The 15,345-nt window shown below is 38.6% G+C and overlaps 1 protein-coding gene across 1 annotated transcript in view; it reads right to left on the bottom strand.

Annotated features, from left to right (window-relative positions):
- LOC136884631 (centrosomal protein of 152 kDa) overlaps positions 1-15,345 on the bottom strand; it is a 280,450-nt gene that overhangs the window by 142,402 nt on the left and 122,703 nt on the right. The window contains exons 8-9 of the mRNA XM_067156862.2: positions 4,036-4,275; positions 3,738-3,948 (exon numbers count right to left, since the gene is read on the bottom strand). Of these exons, the coding sequence (XP_067012963.2) occupies positions 3,738-3,948; positions 4,036-4,275 (451 nt within the window). The remainder of the gene's footprint in view (positions 1-3,737; positions 3,949-4,035; positions 4,276-15,345) is intronic.

Raw genomic sequence — 15,345 nt, 5'->3', positions numbered from 1 at the left:
AGTGTTAACTCTGGTTCCATATCTGTAGCTTCTCAAGTGTGTACTGTGTTATTCAGGAGTTGGATGTGAGTAATGTTCGCCCGGGATCTTCTTCTGCTTTGTTGTCAAGAGCTATGGCACCTGTAAGTGATTCATGTAATGTATCTTCTTCGCATGTCTGTATCACTACTAATTTTCCTTTCACCTGGTATTTCTACCGTGGCTCAGCGTCAAACTTCTGTTGCTACACAACTTGGTTCTTATGCAATGGTGCAAAACCATCTCCCTGTTCTAGTGTCACCTGTATCAAGTGCTTTTCTAGGTTGTATAACCCCTACACAAGTGGTTAATGCACCGATGGTATCTCAAATTTGTGAGAATGTTTTGCAGATGAGAATATCTTTCCGGTCACATTGAAGTCCAACGGTAGTCCTAACCTCACCTTCAGTACCCCATCCTTTTCGCATGGGAGCTCGAATCAAGCTCCTTGAAAATTGTAAGGCTAGAAAATGAAGCCTTATTTATAGCACAAATATTTGAAACTTCTGTATTAATTAAAACTTCATCTTTGAATGGAAATTTGTGTACTATGTAGTCACATGACGTCTAATCAGACTTGAAGAATATGCACTTTTCCTCAGACTTCAAAGTGTTCACCAAAACAAACACAGAGTTCCTTACCATCAGATAACAATCATCCTTTTGATTTGCTGCAGTATGATAATCTACATCAAGGAGAGAGGAGGAGCTTTTAATCTTAGGTTTCACAAACTTGCCATCACATTCTTCAACAGTTCCTCCAAAATTGACTTCAATACGTGGGTGTGCGGCATACTTGACTGAAGAGCTTCGTTTCGATTCTCAAAGATATCCATAAAACTTGAGAGAAAACGACAAAAAGATTTATGTAAATTTGATGAAAGGAATATGAACAGTCGTTCTTCACATGACAAAGCATGGCTCTTAGTGTCGTCATAGTTTCACTTTTTTTTCTTTTGGGGGTGGAACTGATGACTGGGTTTTCTTTTAACTGAGGAGTGTGGTGAAATGTTATATCAATGTTTCACCTTTTCAGACAAACAAGACACATCTGCACTTAGACTGTACTTAGGAATTTTGTAAGTCTTAAAGTTCCTATCTGAGAATCCTTACTCACAACGTTGCTCCTGAATAAAGTAACCAAAGGGTCCCACTTCAGCAAAATCCTATCTAAACACCTTTTCAGTGATAACTATCGAGTAGGCACATGCTTCAGAATTTTCCTGATCTCTGTGTTGAGTTAAGTTTGAAATTCTCTGAACTTTTCTTTCCTCTTTGCACACCTTTCCAGATAATAAAATATATCAATTATACTTTCATGTACATTTACAAGCAAGCACACCGCACCTTTCTCTACAGCAAGATTAATTAGGGGACAAGAGCAGCCTACGATGATTATGTTACTATTTTCCCGCTTCAAACATCCTGCCACACCATTCTTCAATCCTACCATTACTGGAGCATTATCAGCACCAAGTGCTACGCAGTTTTATGGAATGCAGAATTCCTGAAAAGTTGAGAGCAAAAGATTGGCAATGTTAGCTCCAGTAGAATCCCTTTCTAAATTAGGCACAGAGTGTAGACAACTCTGAATTTCATTGCGTTCAGGTCTAAAAAATGTTACAACAATAGGATGTATTTTCAAGTCGCCTTCAAATGTGATACAATTTTCGCCCTTTCTTCCATACACATTTCTGTATGATAGCCGCCGTTTTCATTCTAGCACACCCATATCGCTTAGCGATTTCCGAATCAGGAAACATTTTGCAAAACAAAGGCCTCGTGTGGTCAGCACAATTTACAGGCAGGTTATGTTCTACGATAAATGACATAAATAAAGCCTCGGCATTTGTTGCAGGATTTACATCTTGGTTTTTACATGAAAAGTTGTTTCTGGTTTCTTTCTACACACTGGACATACTCCTTATGTTTTTTCATTTGCACGTTTGAGTATATCGCACTTCCTGGCATGCGCAACTAAAAAATTACACCTACATATAGTAAAGAATGTGAACGTTGGTCCCTTCCTGGATTCACTGAAACACGGAAACTCTTCCCTACAAGCGCTTTTATAACACCATCAAATTTCCTTTTTGACATTTTGGCCAAAGCAAATATTAAGACATACTGTACAACCAAGAAGAACTACTACAGGACGTAATAAGAGCACTTATGCAGGTCCTGCCCCGGGTGGAAGTCTATGGCGTGCTACTTCTGAGGTTAGGTTACTCATCTGCAACTTCCACTTACTATTATTAAGCTATTTGAATATTTGACTGTATTATAAACCAAAGAGGAGCACAAGGCTGGCCACTGTGCCCGTACTGCCATCTCGTTGTGATTATTAGAACTACTATCAACCAGCCATACTCAGCCATATATCGATAGAACGAGGAAATGCGCTGTAGTTTAAAATAATACTAAAATTACTGAAACTGCTCTGAAAATCGGGGGGGATCGGTCCTGGCGATTGGGAAGAATGATGAAAAATCGGAAGAGTTGGCACGTCTGTGAATGGCTTCATTCTTAACAAAACTAACATAACTGTGACACATTCTCTTCATCCAGGTGACCCTGTACATACAGGCACATTTTATGAGGGGAGTATGGAAAATGTTTACAATGGACCAGAAGACCCATATTTAATATTCTTCTCAGATGAGGTCCGGTTCCCCTTCCACGGTTAGGTGTGTACACAGAATAATCATTATTGGAGTACGGTTAAACCTGACTATGTACATGAAGTGCATCTTCATTGATGCAAAAATCCATGTATGATGTGCCATCAGTAGTGAAAGAATCATTAAACCAATTTGTTTTTGAGAACACGGTTGATTCTCTGACTTGCATAAATACAATACTAACCCACTTTTTCAGAGAATTAACCAACAGGGAGTGTGATTTTTAAATTTTTTAGCAGAACTCTGTCACTACTCACACTGGAAATAATTCCGTGAGAGAGATTCACAAAGTGTTTCCAAAGAAAAGAATTATTAATAGGGATTTGTGTTCCCCATGGTCCCCTGATTTATCCTTTTCTGTATTTGATCAATATTAGTTTCAACAGACTGAAGAACCTAACCATTATAGATTAAGTTGAAACTGAAAAGAAATGGCTTTCACTATAACAAATTCCTTCTCCCATGATGTAGATACCTTCATAACGTTTTAACCTTCTAGAGTAATTCTTAAAATGAGCCACTCTCCATAGACTTTTACAATATGGACATACCCAATTGTATCCTGTCAAAATACTACCTGCTCTGGTTATCAAGGACCATTATAAGGAGGAATTACCCAGGGTGTGCAATACCTACTTGGTACAGTTGATACTGTCTAGGATTTTGGTGTCTCAGCAGAGAGGTACAACTTCCTGGGTGGATATAGCTCGAGATAGCTCAGGCATGTGGTTGGACTGGATACCTCAATAAGTTATCCGACAGCCATATAATGAGCTAAGGAAACTTTTCAGGATGTCTGGTAAGGTAACATATGTGAGTCGCTAACCAATGTAACAAGTCTGTGTGAATTCCAATGCAATAAATACAATCACTGACTGCCGAGTCAAACCTCCTAAGGTCACATTCTGGCCTCCAGTCTCATTAAGAATCATTTTAAATTTCAAAAATTTTGAAGAAGGTTAGAAACAAAGAAGAAGGGATATTACAATAGAGAATAGGAAAGAAAGAAAAAACAACAACATAATTCTGCATATTTACCTACAAGACATCGTTGTAATTCACTGCGTAATTTAGCATTAAGGTCTGCCAAATGAGGAATCCCCCCAGAGCCACTCTCCCTGTTACGGTTACCAATACCCAATTGCACAATGGAGTCAGCCTCGTCAACAGATTCATCAGGACGAAACAAGCCAAGCTTTGCTATAGCATCATACTGCTGTACATCCATACGCAAAGCCTCCAATTCTCTCTGTAAAGTGAATAATAAATGTTCCACCTAATCCGTTACACAAAGGAACTACATTTCTAAATTAGAGGTCAATGTTATGTACTATACCTGGAGATCTTGTTTCTGATTCTCGAGCAGTTCCTTATCCTTCAATGCATTTTCTAACTGCACACGAAGTCGAATCACTTCTTCAGAGACTGCAGAGCCCATCAGCTGCTGGCACTGGCGCTGACTCTCCTCAAGATTACGAGACAGCTGATTAATAGTTTCTGCCTTCTCCACCATAAGAGCTTCATGTTTGCGAGCTAATTCCTCCAAGTGTTTCTGTACCTGCTCCAGTTCATACTCCTGCAGTTATAATTGACATAAATACTGTATATTTACATTGATATCCCAAGTCAAAGTACATGCCTTGCTTTAAACCACTTAGGATACATTTCTGAACAGATATGGGAGTTCAAGGAAAAATGAGAGTTTCAGTTCAACAATTTTAAAGGGACATTTAAAGAAGTACTCCCCCCCAAAGAAAGAGCATTATATGACTGTAATGATTTAGTTTTAACAAACTATGTGTCTCAGACTTGGGCCTGCAGCGCATACTGTGAACATGTTTGAAGTACTGTGACATATACCATGCAAAATTGTAATATGCAAAACTTTTTTCAAGCACAATATTACTGTAAACAAAATATAATGAATATAAATATAAACGGTAAGAAACAGCCTGAAACTAGAAAATGAGATGGAATCATACTGACCAATAATCATCCCTTAGTTCTACTCAAAATCTTGAAAAGAATGATAACAGCAAGGCTCAAGTGGTTCCTAAAACCCCAAAACTTGCTGGTTGAAGAGCAACCTGGCTTTACAAGCAATATGAACTTCAAATCCACGGATAAAAGTTAGTCCACGACGTAAAGTAAAGATCCAATTATAGAGAAAGCACTCTTCCTGGTTTAGGTCGAGAGGTGAGAGAAAATACAACGGAATGAAGTAAGCCTACAGTCAAAATATATACAATCAAAAACTAATCTATCACAAGGAGCTGTCCCCAGTCAACACTCTTCAGTATCTACAAGGGGCACACTATATTGTTTTACACTTTATTTTTTATACGTCCAGTTATGGTTCACATTTCACTTTTGAAGGTGGCAACGTGTAACTAGTGTCTTGTTCCACCGTTTGGTAGCAGCACATGCACACGGGCCAAAAAATGCACTCGTCATAGTCATTTCATAACAACACTGTCCGTGTAGGAGCAGACAACATGGAAAGCAACCATCAGGGACAGTGCTATATGACCTGGTTCCTATGGAAAGACTGCGTGACCACCGCAGAAATTCATCGACACTTGGTGGCAGTCTATGGAGAACATGCACCACCATGGAAAATAGTTTACAACTGGATGGAAGGTTGGAAAACAGACCGCACATCTGTGGACAAGGGAACTAGTTCTGGAAGGAATGTGACAGTGTCAACACCAGCCAATACTGCCCGGGTCGAACAGGCCACCCAATGAAACAAATACATCACATTTACGGAAATGGAGGCAGCCATGAGAATTAGCCTAAACACCCTGCACTGGATCGTGCAGGACCACTTACAGTTGGGGAAGGTGTCATCCATGTGGGTGCCTAGACTCTTGTCTGCAGACAAAAAGCAGAGGTGCGTGGACGTGTGCAGAGAACTTTTGTGATGCCATGATCAAGATCCAGCCGACTTCATGGCTAGGTATGGGACTGGTGATGAGACATGGCTCCATTACCATGAGCCACAAACGAAACAACAATCAATGCAATGGAAGCATAGGGGCAGTCCACTGCCAAAGAAATGATTATCACCTGTTCGGGAACATGAAGAAACCTCTGCGAGGTCGCAGTTTTGTGGATTTTGCAGATCTGGACACAGCTGTCAAGGCATGGGTACGCAGCACTCCGAAGGAATGGTTTCAGGAAGGTCTGGAGAGACTGACAGGCAAAAGTGCATACAGTTACAAGGAGATTATGTTGAGAAGGTGGACGTAACAACTGTGTACTTCATTTGGGTAGAAAAATATAAAGTGTAAAGCAATATAGTACGCCCTTCGTACATTAATGATCTCCAAGAAAATCAAATGAGGACTGATGGAATTAAAGTGTGCAAGTTTGTTGATGATGTGATCATGGAATGAGCAAAATATAATCAGAAACAACAAGCCCTTGAGGAAACACTTAATAATTCTGTTCTACTTAATTTATGGGCTGCTGAGATCAAAATGGAAATAAGAAAATCGAAGTACGTTCATCAGTTCTTCTCTTTACAACATAACAATGCATATTTCAGTTTGAAACTTGAGGCAAAATTGCTAGAGAAGAGCAATAATATGATATACTGTACCGGTTACGACCTGTACATGCCGTATTTTTTTGTGTATTAATTGTACTTCATCATCACGCAAGACGTTCAGAGTGAACTTGGTTTGTTTACGTTCGGAGGAGCGAGCAGGCGAGCCAGCGACAGCTGTATGTGTGGTGTGATGTAGCTGCAGGGACAGGATAGACTACCCGCCTGACACCACGTGTAGCCTGCATGGCCTGGTATGTTCTGGATATGAACGTCACACCTTCGCGAACATTCGATTTAAAAAAATTTAAAACTTGTGTAATAATAATCGCAGCGACTTGAGCGATACGTCATTTTGAAAAGGATAACATAAACATCTCAAATTGTGAATCTCAATTAAGTTTGTTGAGGGATTCGCGAGATAATCAGCCTCAAGAGATCATGTTATCTGATGACATAGGAGCCTCAAATTGAATATAAGGAGAGCTCACTTCAGCCAGATCAGACAGTCATAGCTGGTTGTCCAGCCTGAATCTTCACGCTGCAGTGTTCGAAGTGCTGACAGAGGCTATCTTCGAATATTGCAAGTATTCGTGTGGGACTTGAACTCTGACAGTCGAGTTGAAATTATAAATTGTGTGCATGCTAACTCTAATGTATAACAAAGTCTTTATAATGAACAGTGAGTCTATCAGTTAAGTTGAACTTGTATTTTTGCATGTGTTGAAGATCAAATTATTCAAAGTCTTTGTAGTAGACTTGAATTATATCCATCAAGTTGAACTTATCATCTGTGTGCGTGTTTGAACTCTGATTTTGACAAGTCGTGTATTGGAATTAGGTGACAACAGTCAAGTCGAACTTATATTCTGTGTGCATGTCGAAACTTCTTGATATAACTTACTTTCGTTTTTGTGGAACTGAGTTTATTACCATGTTACCTGTGTGAAACTTAGCCTCCGAACAAACATGTCATTAATCACAATGTGACACTACTACGTTATACTATTAACTGTGACATTTTTGTTAAATCTGTCAGCATAACCTCTTTAATAGACAAGAGTGTTTATGCAAGTGTTCTAACTTTCTCATGAAGGTAATACAAGTGATTACCATGATAAAATATAATCATATACTACGACACGAGTGTTCCCCGAATTCAAACTGTGTTGTTTTCAATTCAAATTGTGCATTATTTCTTCTGAACAGTGTGTAAATTATTTGTGTGTGACTGACAGCAGGGTCTTTGATAAACTCTCGAACAGTCATCTATTTTATTTAATGTCAAGTGCGCCTAACAACAAACTGTGCTTTTCATTTCAACCTTATTTCTTCGTCAAATTTTTTAGTCTTGTTTCATGACTGACAACACTGTCTTTGATAAACTCTAGAGCAGTCATACATTTTTTTCAATGTCAAGTGCTACTTTATTTAGTGGAAAATCACTACGAACTGTGCCAAGTGCGTGAACAATTTTCAGTTTCATTATTTTTATTCATGAACTGTGCTTTATTTTCTTCCAATCTCGATGCTATTCGCATCTACATCTTTAATGAACTTATAAATTCTATCTACAAGATTAAGAGTGAATTCAACGGCATATCCCAATCATATTACATGAAACAGTGCTGTTAAACCAAAGTGTCGGGGGACTGTGTAAATTTAGACACTCATGTAAGTTATGTGACGAGCGATTACCCTGCAACATCGTCGGAGAGCGTCGGAGACCTTCCAGAACGTCGAAAGTTTGAGACTCAAACCTATATCAAACCAACCTGGGTGTTCCGGCCTTATCTCAACGAAATATTGGCGACTTCCAGATCGTGTTCCAGCCCCGTTCAGCCTGGTGAACTGGGAGCACGGGTCATCAAAAGGCGATGTTGAAGACAGCGACTATCAACAGTAAGGTGATGTGCACTTTGATATGCATTTTCTGAATAAAAACTATTATTCAATCTATTTAAAAATTTTCTTGTAGATAGGACCCTGCCTCCTGTAACAAGCCCTAGCTAGAAACCACCCAGAATTGCCCTGAGGCCTACTTCGTGCTAACTTTAATATTAATTCATAAAGTCGGGCTATTTTACTGGTACAATACTTGGGGATGATATTTCACAATAAACAACACTGGGCAGATTACATCAGTAAAACAGTGATGAAGGTAAACCAGAGACTTGGGCTTAAGATGAGATTTTGTTGCCATAAGACCTCTCCGTGTCAGTGCAACTAAAAAAAAAAAAAAAAAAAAAAGAGAGAGAGAGAGAGAGAGAGAGAGAGATTTGCAGGAGCTGCACAAATGACACTCAGAACAATACCTACAATACTTAAAGTACTGAAGTGACGTGACAACTACAGTTAACAAATGGTAGCTGAACCATATGGCAATAATCTGAGGCTTATATGTGGAGCAGTGAAGTTGACTCCCATATCATCTCCATACATGTATAAAGAAAATTTACCTATTAATATTGAAATCCAAAAGCAGGCAACAACTTTCTACTCAAACTGCAAGCAACCAGGAGGGCCAAATAGATCAGAGCACAAACAAAATATCTAATCCTCAAACCACAGTCAATTCTGGTCGATGAAACTCCAAAAAATTCCTGAGAGAATTTTACATTATATCTGAAACAGAATCTATCAGCCCAGTCATCATTCTATCATCAGGTAAGTTGAACCCATCACTGATAGAAGACCTTCAAGCCCTCCTGGTGGCCACGATCGTTAATTATTTTTTCTAGTTGTTTAACGTTGCACTAACACATTGAAGGTTTTCGGCGATGGAAGGATGAGAAAGGGCTAAGAATGGGAAGGTAGTGTCTGTGTCTGTTGTGAAAATTGGAAACAACGAAAAACTATCTTCAAGGCTGCTGACAGCGGGATTCGAACCCACTCTCTCAGCTGCACGACATGATTGTTAAGGCATCAATATGTTGAGCCCTTATTGAAGTGCTCATTTAATTAATCAGTCATTTATTGGAATGTACAGAGAATATTTCATTTTTATTAAGTACTAGTAACTGGCAGGAAACATCTACATTCAACAGCACATGTCGCAGTTTCTGCAGGGAGCTTGGAGCTCAGGTTTGTTTGCTCGCCAGCTAAGTTGGGAAGGTGGAATTTTAACATGACGCACACAAAGCCGAACAAGGGAACAATAGAACTCCAACAGACAACATTTTGGATGCCCGGGCGAGAGGCTAGGGTCGCTTATAAGAAATCTTTGAAGTAAGCGTCAGGTACGCAATGCGTCGAGCCAATGAAACGATAGAGCCACCATCGATATGGCGAGGCATTGGGCTAGGGGAGATGTGGCCCCAATTGAGGATTCAATGGAGTCTTTGAGGACGAGTTAATAAAAACAATGACCGTGCCAGTTAGTTACCCTATTATTCGGCGAGATTCCGTGCAGGTAACATCGTAAGAAGAAGTTTTTATTCATGCGAGTGATCGTGTGGGGATTCGTAAGATTTTGTTGGAAGACGCTCAGTCTGCATTTGATATACTCAAGTTTTCTAATACTGGGAGAATGGAATTTAACTTACGATTACCAAAGGGAGAGAACAGTTCCATTTATTCATTTCAAAATGCATAGTAGCCTGCCTGTGTAAATAGTTTTCCGAGGGCATAAACTTTACAATTTCCAGTCCAGCCGTTTATAAAAGAGGAGATATTTGACCTAGTTACAGGAGTAGATAAGAGGAGCGGTTCCACGACTGAATGGGAACTGGTTTCACAGTCAGTGGAATTTACCCCCCGGCTGTAGTATTCTAGTAACCGGCAGGTTGATCTTGACCTAGTTTCTACATCGTGAACGAGGGGATGTCTTAGACGACATCCAGAAACAGAAGCAGCAACGGAAAATACATCATCACCTTTCTACCCCTCGATGGAGACAAAAGGACTGATCAAAGTCTTTTCTGAAGGCAGCATCATCATCATCGATATGGCTGGCTAAAAACAAGATGGGGTCGGCTGTCTCCTGAAGACGAGCAGCCATAAGTCAACATAACAGATGGGTACCGAGTTTTAATGTAATTACGTGAGTGTGAACGTGTTTAATGTCGCAAAAGGGGATAGGTTAGTTTGATATTTAATTTCTGTAGATGTAGTTTTGTTTGGAAGGACTACATCCTACTTAAAGTAAATGATAGGAAGCTTGTTAATGTAAATATAAATTGTAACATAAATGTGGACCGTTTGCATGAGGTCGCAGCTTGCTTTCTTACATTTTATTCTGATTTATTTAGCTGAGTGGTCAGCATCATTTCTTTACAAGTCAGTTTCTTATTTTAGCCTGATATAATATTTTAATTGATGTTTGAGACACAGTGTATGTCTCGGGGCTTAATTGTAATTGTAAATAAGGATTCAAATTGAAGTCAGGAAGGACTAGATTAAAGCATTATTAATGGGAGCTCAAAGTGTACGGAAACATGCTGTCACGTTTTCTGGGATTTATTGCATGATGTGTGAACGAGAGTGTTTAAGATGGTGGAGTGTGAATCCACTAAGTTGTTAGCGTCATCTTCACGACTATTTTGTATACCTAGGTGGTAAATTAGTAATTGGTTCACGAGTTCCACGAACGCTGTTTCATATTTTGAGTTTCAAATATTAGAATAAAATTTCTGTAAAATTTATTATTATTATTATTATTATTATTATTATTATTATTATTCTTTCGAATGGGCCACCAGAGGACCACGTGCCAATTTCAATTCCTTCTTCTTTGTTCTTTCCTTTTCTTCCAGTACGCTTTCATCTGTTCACTATGTTTCTTCTTTCTGTCTTCAGACCACTTTGAACCAGTCTTTTTTATTTTCCTACCTTGGAATCCTTCTAGTTTCAATACTTTTTCCTGAAAGCCTTCTCTATTATTTATTTCTTCTGTTGTTATATTGTTTTTTTCTAAATCCTTTCTTACTTCATTGAGCCAGCTTGTCGTTGATTTCTTACCCCACAAATATCTGAAAATCTTACTGGTTAATCTACTATCTTGCATTCGATATAAATGTCCAAAAAACATAAGTCTCCTTTTCCTCATTACATCTGATATATTTTCAATTTTTTATATATTTCAGCATTATTATTATTATTATTATTATTATTATTATTAATATGAGTTTCTCGCGATGTTGGATTGAGATATTTCAGTAACTTTCCGATGTTCAGACATGATCGATTGTCAATGTGGCAATTTCTTAGTTTCAGTTTATCATATTTATTACAGTGTTGGCCACTTTATTATTCAAGTTTACTTTGTGCGCGAGTGCTTTGATTTGTGACCAGCGCGGTCTTGTTTCTTTTCATGCGAGTGAATGTTAGACGACGTCCTTCATATTTCTTCTGTTGTATGCAACTTTAGGACATGAGACATTATTTTGTGTGATTTTGTGTACGAGGATGCGTTCCTCATCTGAAAGGCCTGCATTTTCTTGTTTGTGTGACTTGCCTCAGGTAGACTGTTGAGCAGCGTGTGTAAAGGGTTGGACCCTGTGGTTTTGGTATTGCTGCTTTATTTTGGGAGACGTGGATCTCCACTTTGAGTCATTCCGCCGTGTGTTGGCGAGGGTGATATGTTTGTCTGCCGAGGAGTGTTTTATTTGAGATGCCTATACTTCGTGATTTTATTGTTTCTGTTCATGTCTCTACGGTTGTGGCAGTCGACGAGTGTTTTTATATCGCGGCGTTTTGTTCGGATTTTCTTTTATTGATATAACTGCGCTGAGGAATGTTTGTGTCATGTAATCTCTTCCAGGTTACATTGAAATAGGTGTTGAAAGAGAAAGCCTACTCTGTCATTTTTTAATTGATTTTGTGTCATGTAATTATTTTTTCAGGAACCTGCGTTGAATAGGAAGTGTTGCTTAAAGTGTAATTATGTTTCCTTTTATTTCCATTTAGGCTTTGAGTGGATGAGATTTGCGTGAATGCCGCATGCTTTTCTTAGTGAGCCCTGGAAAATATGACATCATGATTTGTTTCTTTGAATATTTTGCCATTTATTTGATTTTGATTTTTGTACGGTTCCAATCCACATTGTTTGTTATGCTCATGAAACTGCTCGTGACTCGAGATGTATATATTTTGTGCATAGGATGTTTTACCACTCAGCGTGTTATACCGTATTTACGTGAATAATCCCCGTCACCGAATAATCCCCACACCCTAACTTTAGGTAGGTTTATTTTGAAAAAAAAAAAATGCCAACTTTGACGCAAAAAAATGCATCCCAATTTCATGCCTCAAATTTTAAAAAAATTGTGCGGGTATTTACACAAATAATACCTGCCATCGAATAATCCCGCAACCTAAATTTAGGAAGGCTGATTTTGAAAACAAATGCCAACATTGACGCAAATAAAACCCGCATCCCAATTTCGCGCTCCAAAATTAAAAAAAAAAATGTGCAGGTATTATTCGCGTAAATACGGTATATTGTATAGTTAGGCTAGTTTTGTCGCCCCCCCACCCCCCCCTTTTGCGCATTAGATCACGTCTTTCTTAAGGTTACGGACCCCACTGCAATGTGAAGTGTGCAGAAATGGGGAACGTACTCATCGACAGTTAAAAGGGTTAACAAAAAGTAAAGCCAGGAGCGTGGTGCGAGCATGCAAGCCCATGTGTTAAAATTAATGAAACTTCAAGATCTGATTTGGTACGTTATGTATGTGTGTCGGCATACACTGTAAATTTGTAATATATTCTGATTCTCAAGATGGACTTTATCCAGCTGGAAAGAAAAAAACAATCTGAGTCATGTAAATCTGAATCATTTGATACTTTGCTATTTAAAAAAAAAAAATTTATCTTGTTTATTTTAATAAACAGATTTTCCTCCAAAACTGACGTCATGCTTCACCTTGCTTTATTTGTAGTTTTAATTGACCTCACCATCTCCATATTTAGTTATATGTTCCTCATCAAGATCCAGGGTGTATGTACTTTTAGGGCATTATTTTTATCATAATTCAGACTGAGCACGCCTGGGATCGGCTGACTAGCCTGGGGCAAATTACCTTGATGGTAAAAAATGGGGACAATGTTGGCAATCAGGATAGGAGAGGAGGTGGTATACAATTTCTGATGATGATGTTTGTTGTTTAAAGGGACCTAACATCTAGGTCACTGGCCCGGTATACAATTTCTAATCACTAGATTGTATGCCAAAAGCCTGGATTCAATTCCAAACCTTTTTGCAGTGTTCATATGGAGCGAGGGCATATAACGCTGTCGATGGCGATTCATCTGTCAGACGGGGACATAAAATTTTGAGTAGACCCTTTGCTTTATTAGACAGGAGTAGGCTATCAAATGATATAAATATCATTTTGATCCCTACTGACAAGTACTCGATGTTTAATGGAGTAAGCCATCACAACCTGAAAACAATTATTATAAGTTACTGCAATAAGATTATAACTGGTTGGATTCTACACCTACAAATTGACTAAGTGTTATAAAACTTTATAAAATATTATCCATTCAATATATCTAACATCTAGATAACAGAGAAACTACATAGTTGATTGGATCCTGGCTATCACTCACCCTCTGCACAAGAAGGGAGACAAGTCCGATCTGAACAACTACACAGGAATCTCACTCCTCTCGGTAACGTGACCTACGGTATCTTTTCCCCAAGATACTTCTTTTAAGATTAGAAGCTCAAGTGGATTCCTGCATGCGAGAGTATCAAGCCGGATTCAGGAAATCAAGATCATGTGTGGAACACATTCTGAACCTCAAAACTATTCTCACTTACAAGAATATGAGCTCTTCACACTTTGTAGCAATTTTTGTTGACTTCCAGAAAGCATATGATTCCACAGACAGATAATATCTCCATTTATCCTTACTGAATTGAGACTAGATAACAAGACCTTGAATCTCATAAAGGTTACTTTGACAAACACCAAGTCAAAGGTAAAATTCAGTAGGGAACTATCAAAAAGCTTTGATATCAGAAAAGGTACTAGGAAAGGGGATGGTTTATCACTTATTCTCTTTAACTGTATGCTAGAGAAAATAATTTGTGAATGGATGAAAACTATCAGACAACTGAGGTTTGAGAATCGGTTTCAAGGACAATAGTTAAACATCAATTGCCTGGCCTTTGCAGATAATCTCATACTCCTAGCATCAAATATGGAGGAAGCTACACACCAACTATCATCCCTCAGTCAAACAGCACCTAAAGTAGGGTGAGAATTGCCATGAACAAAACTGAGTTCATCACCAACATGAGAGATGCCCGAACTCAATTCCACATGGGGATACAATTATAAAGAAGACTAACTCCTACAAATACCTCAGAGAATGGATAACCACAAACATTAGTGAGGATCTAGCCATGAAAACCAGGTGTACCAAACTGCAGAGCGCTTCCAATCTCTGTAAGAATATTTACAAGTCCAAATCCCTTTCCCTTCGCTTCAGATTTTGACACTATGAAACCGTAGTAAGACCTTCGGTACTGTATGCCTCAAAATGCTTCAACATGGTCAAAAAGGGACAATTCAGGAATATGGAATGGAAAGACCGAAAGATCCTGAGGAAAAATCATCAGCCCCATTAACGAGGGAGGTGAATACAGAATCAGGCATAACAATAAGCTTTACCAACATTCAGATTGCATAACATCAGCCTTGAGAAGGAGGAGACATCTTTTATGGTCACATAATTAGAATGGACAAGAGACTGGTCTCAAGAATCTTCAATACCATTTCTAGAGGGAAGGGGCAAATATTAAATGGTCAAAACTATTCCAATAAGACCTAGAAAACTGATCCCAAGGATATATTCAACAGGGATAAATTTAAAATGCTGATAAGAACATTCGACACTCTCCAGTCACTGACAGCTAAAATATTGCACCATGGAGTAAAAGTGGACTCAGGAAAGGAAAGCAAGCCACAGTGCAAAGATGAAGAAATACTGGGCAAAAAAGAAAACTCACCAAAGTTAGGAACCATGTGGTCCAAGGGGCCTCAATGAAACAAGAAGAAATAAATAACAATAAATAGTTTATCTCAAGTTAGTACATCAGTTAGCACTCATGGATCAGACTTTATGATAATTTTTAGACAAATC

This window comes from Anabrus simplex, chromosome 1, assembly GCF_040414725.1.
Source record: "Anabrus simplex isolate iqAnaSimp1 chromosome 1, ASM4041472v1, whole genome shotgun sequence".
NCBI classification, from domain to species: Eukaryota; Metazoa; Arthropoda; class Insecta; order Orthoptera; family Tettigoniidae; genus Anabrus; species Anabrus simplex.
Note: the sequence above shows the minus strand (reverse complement) of the source record. Positions and strands in the feature narration are given on the sequence as shown.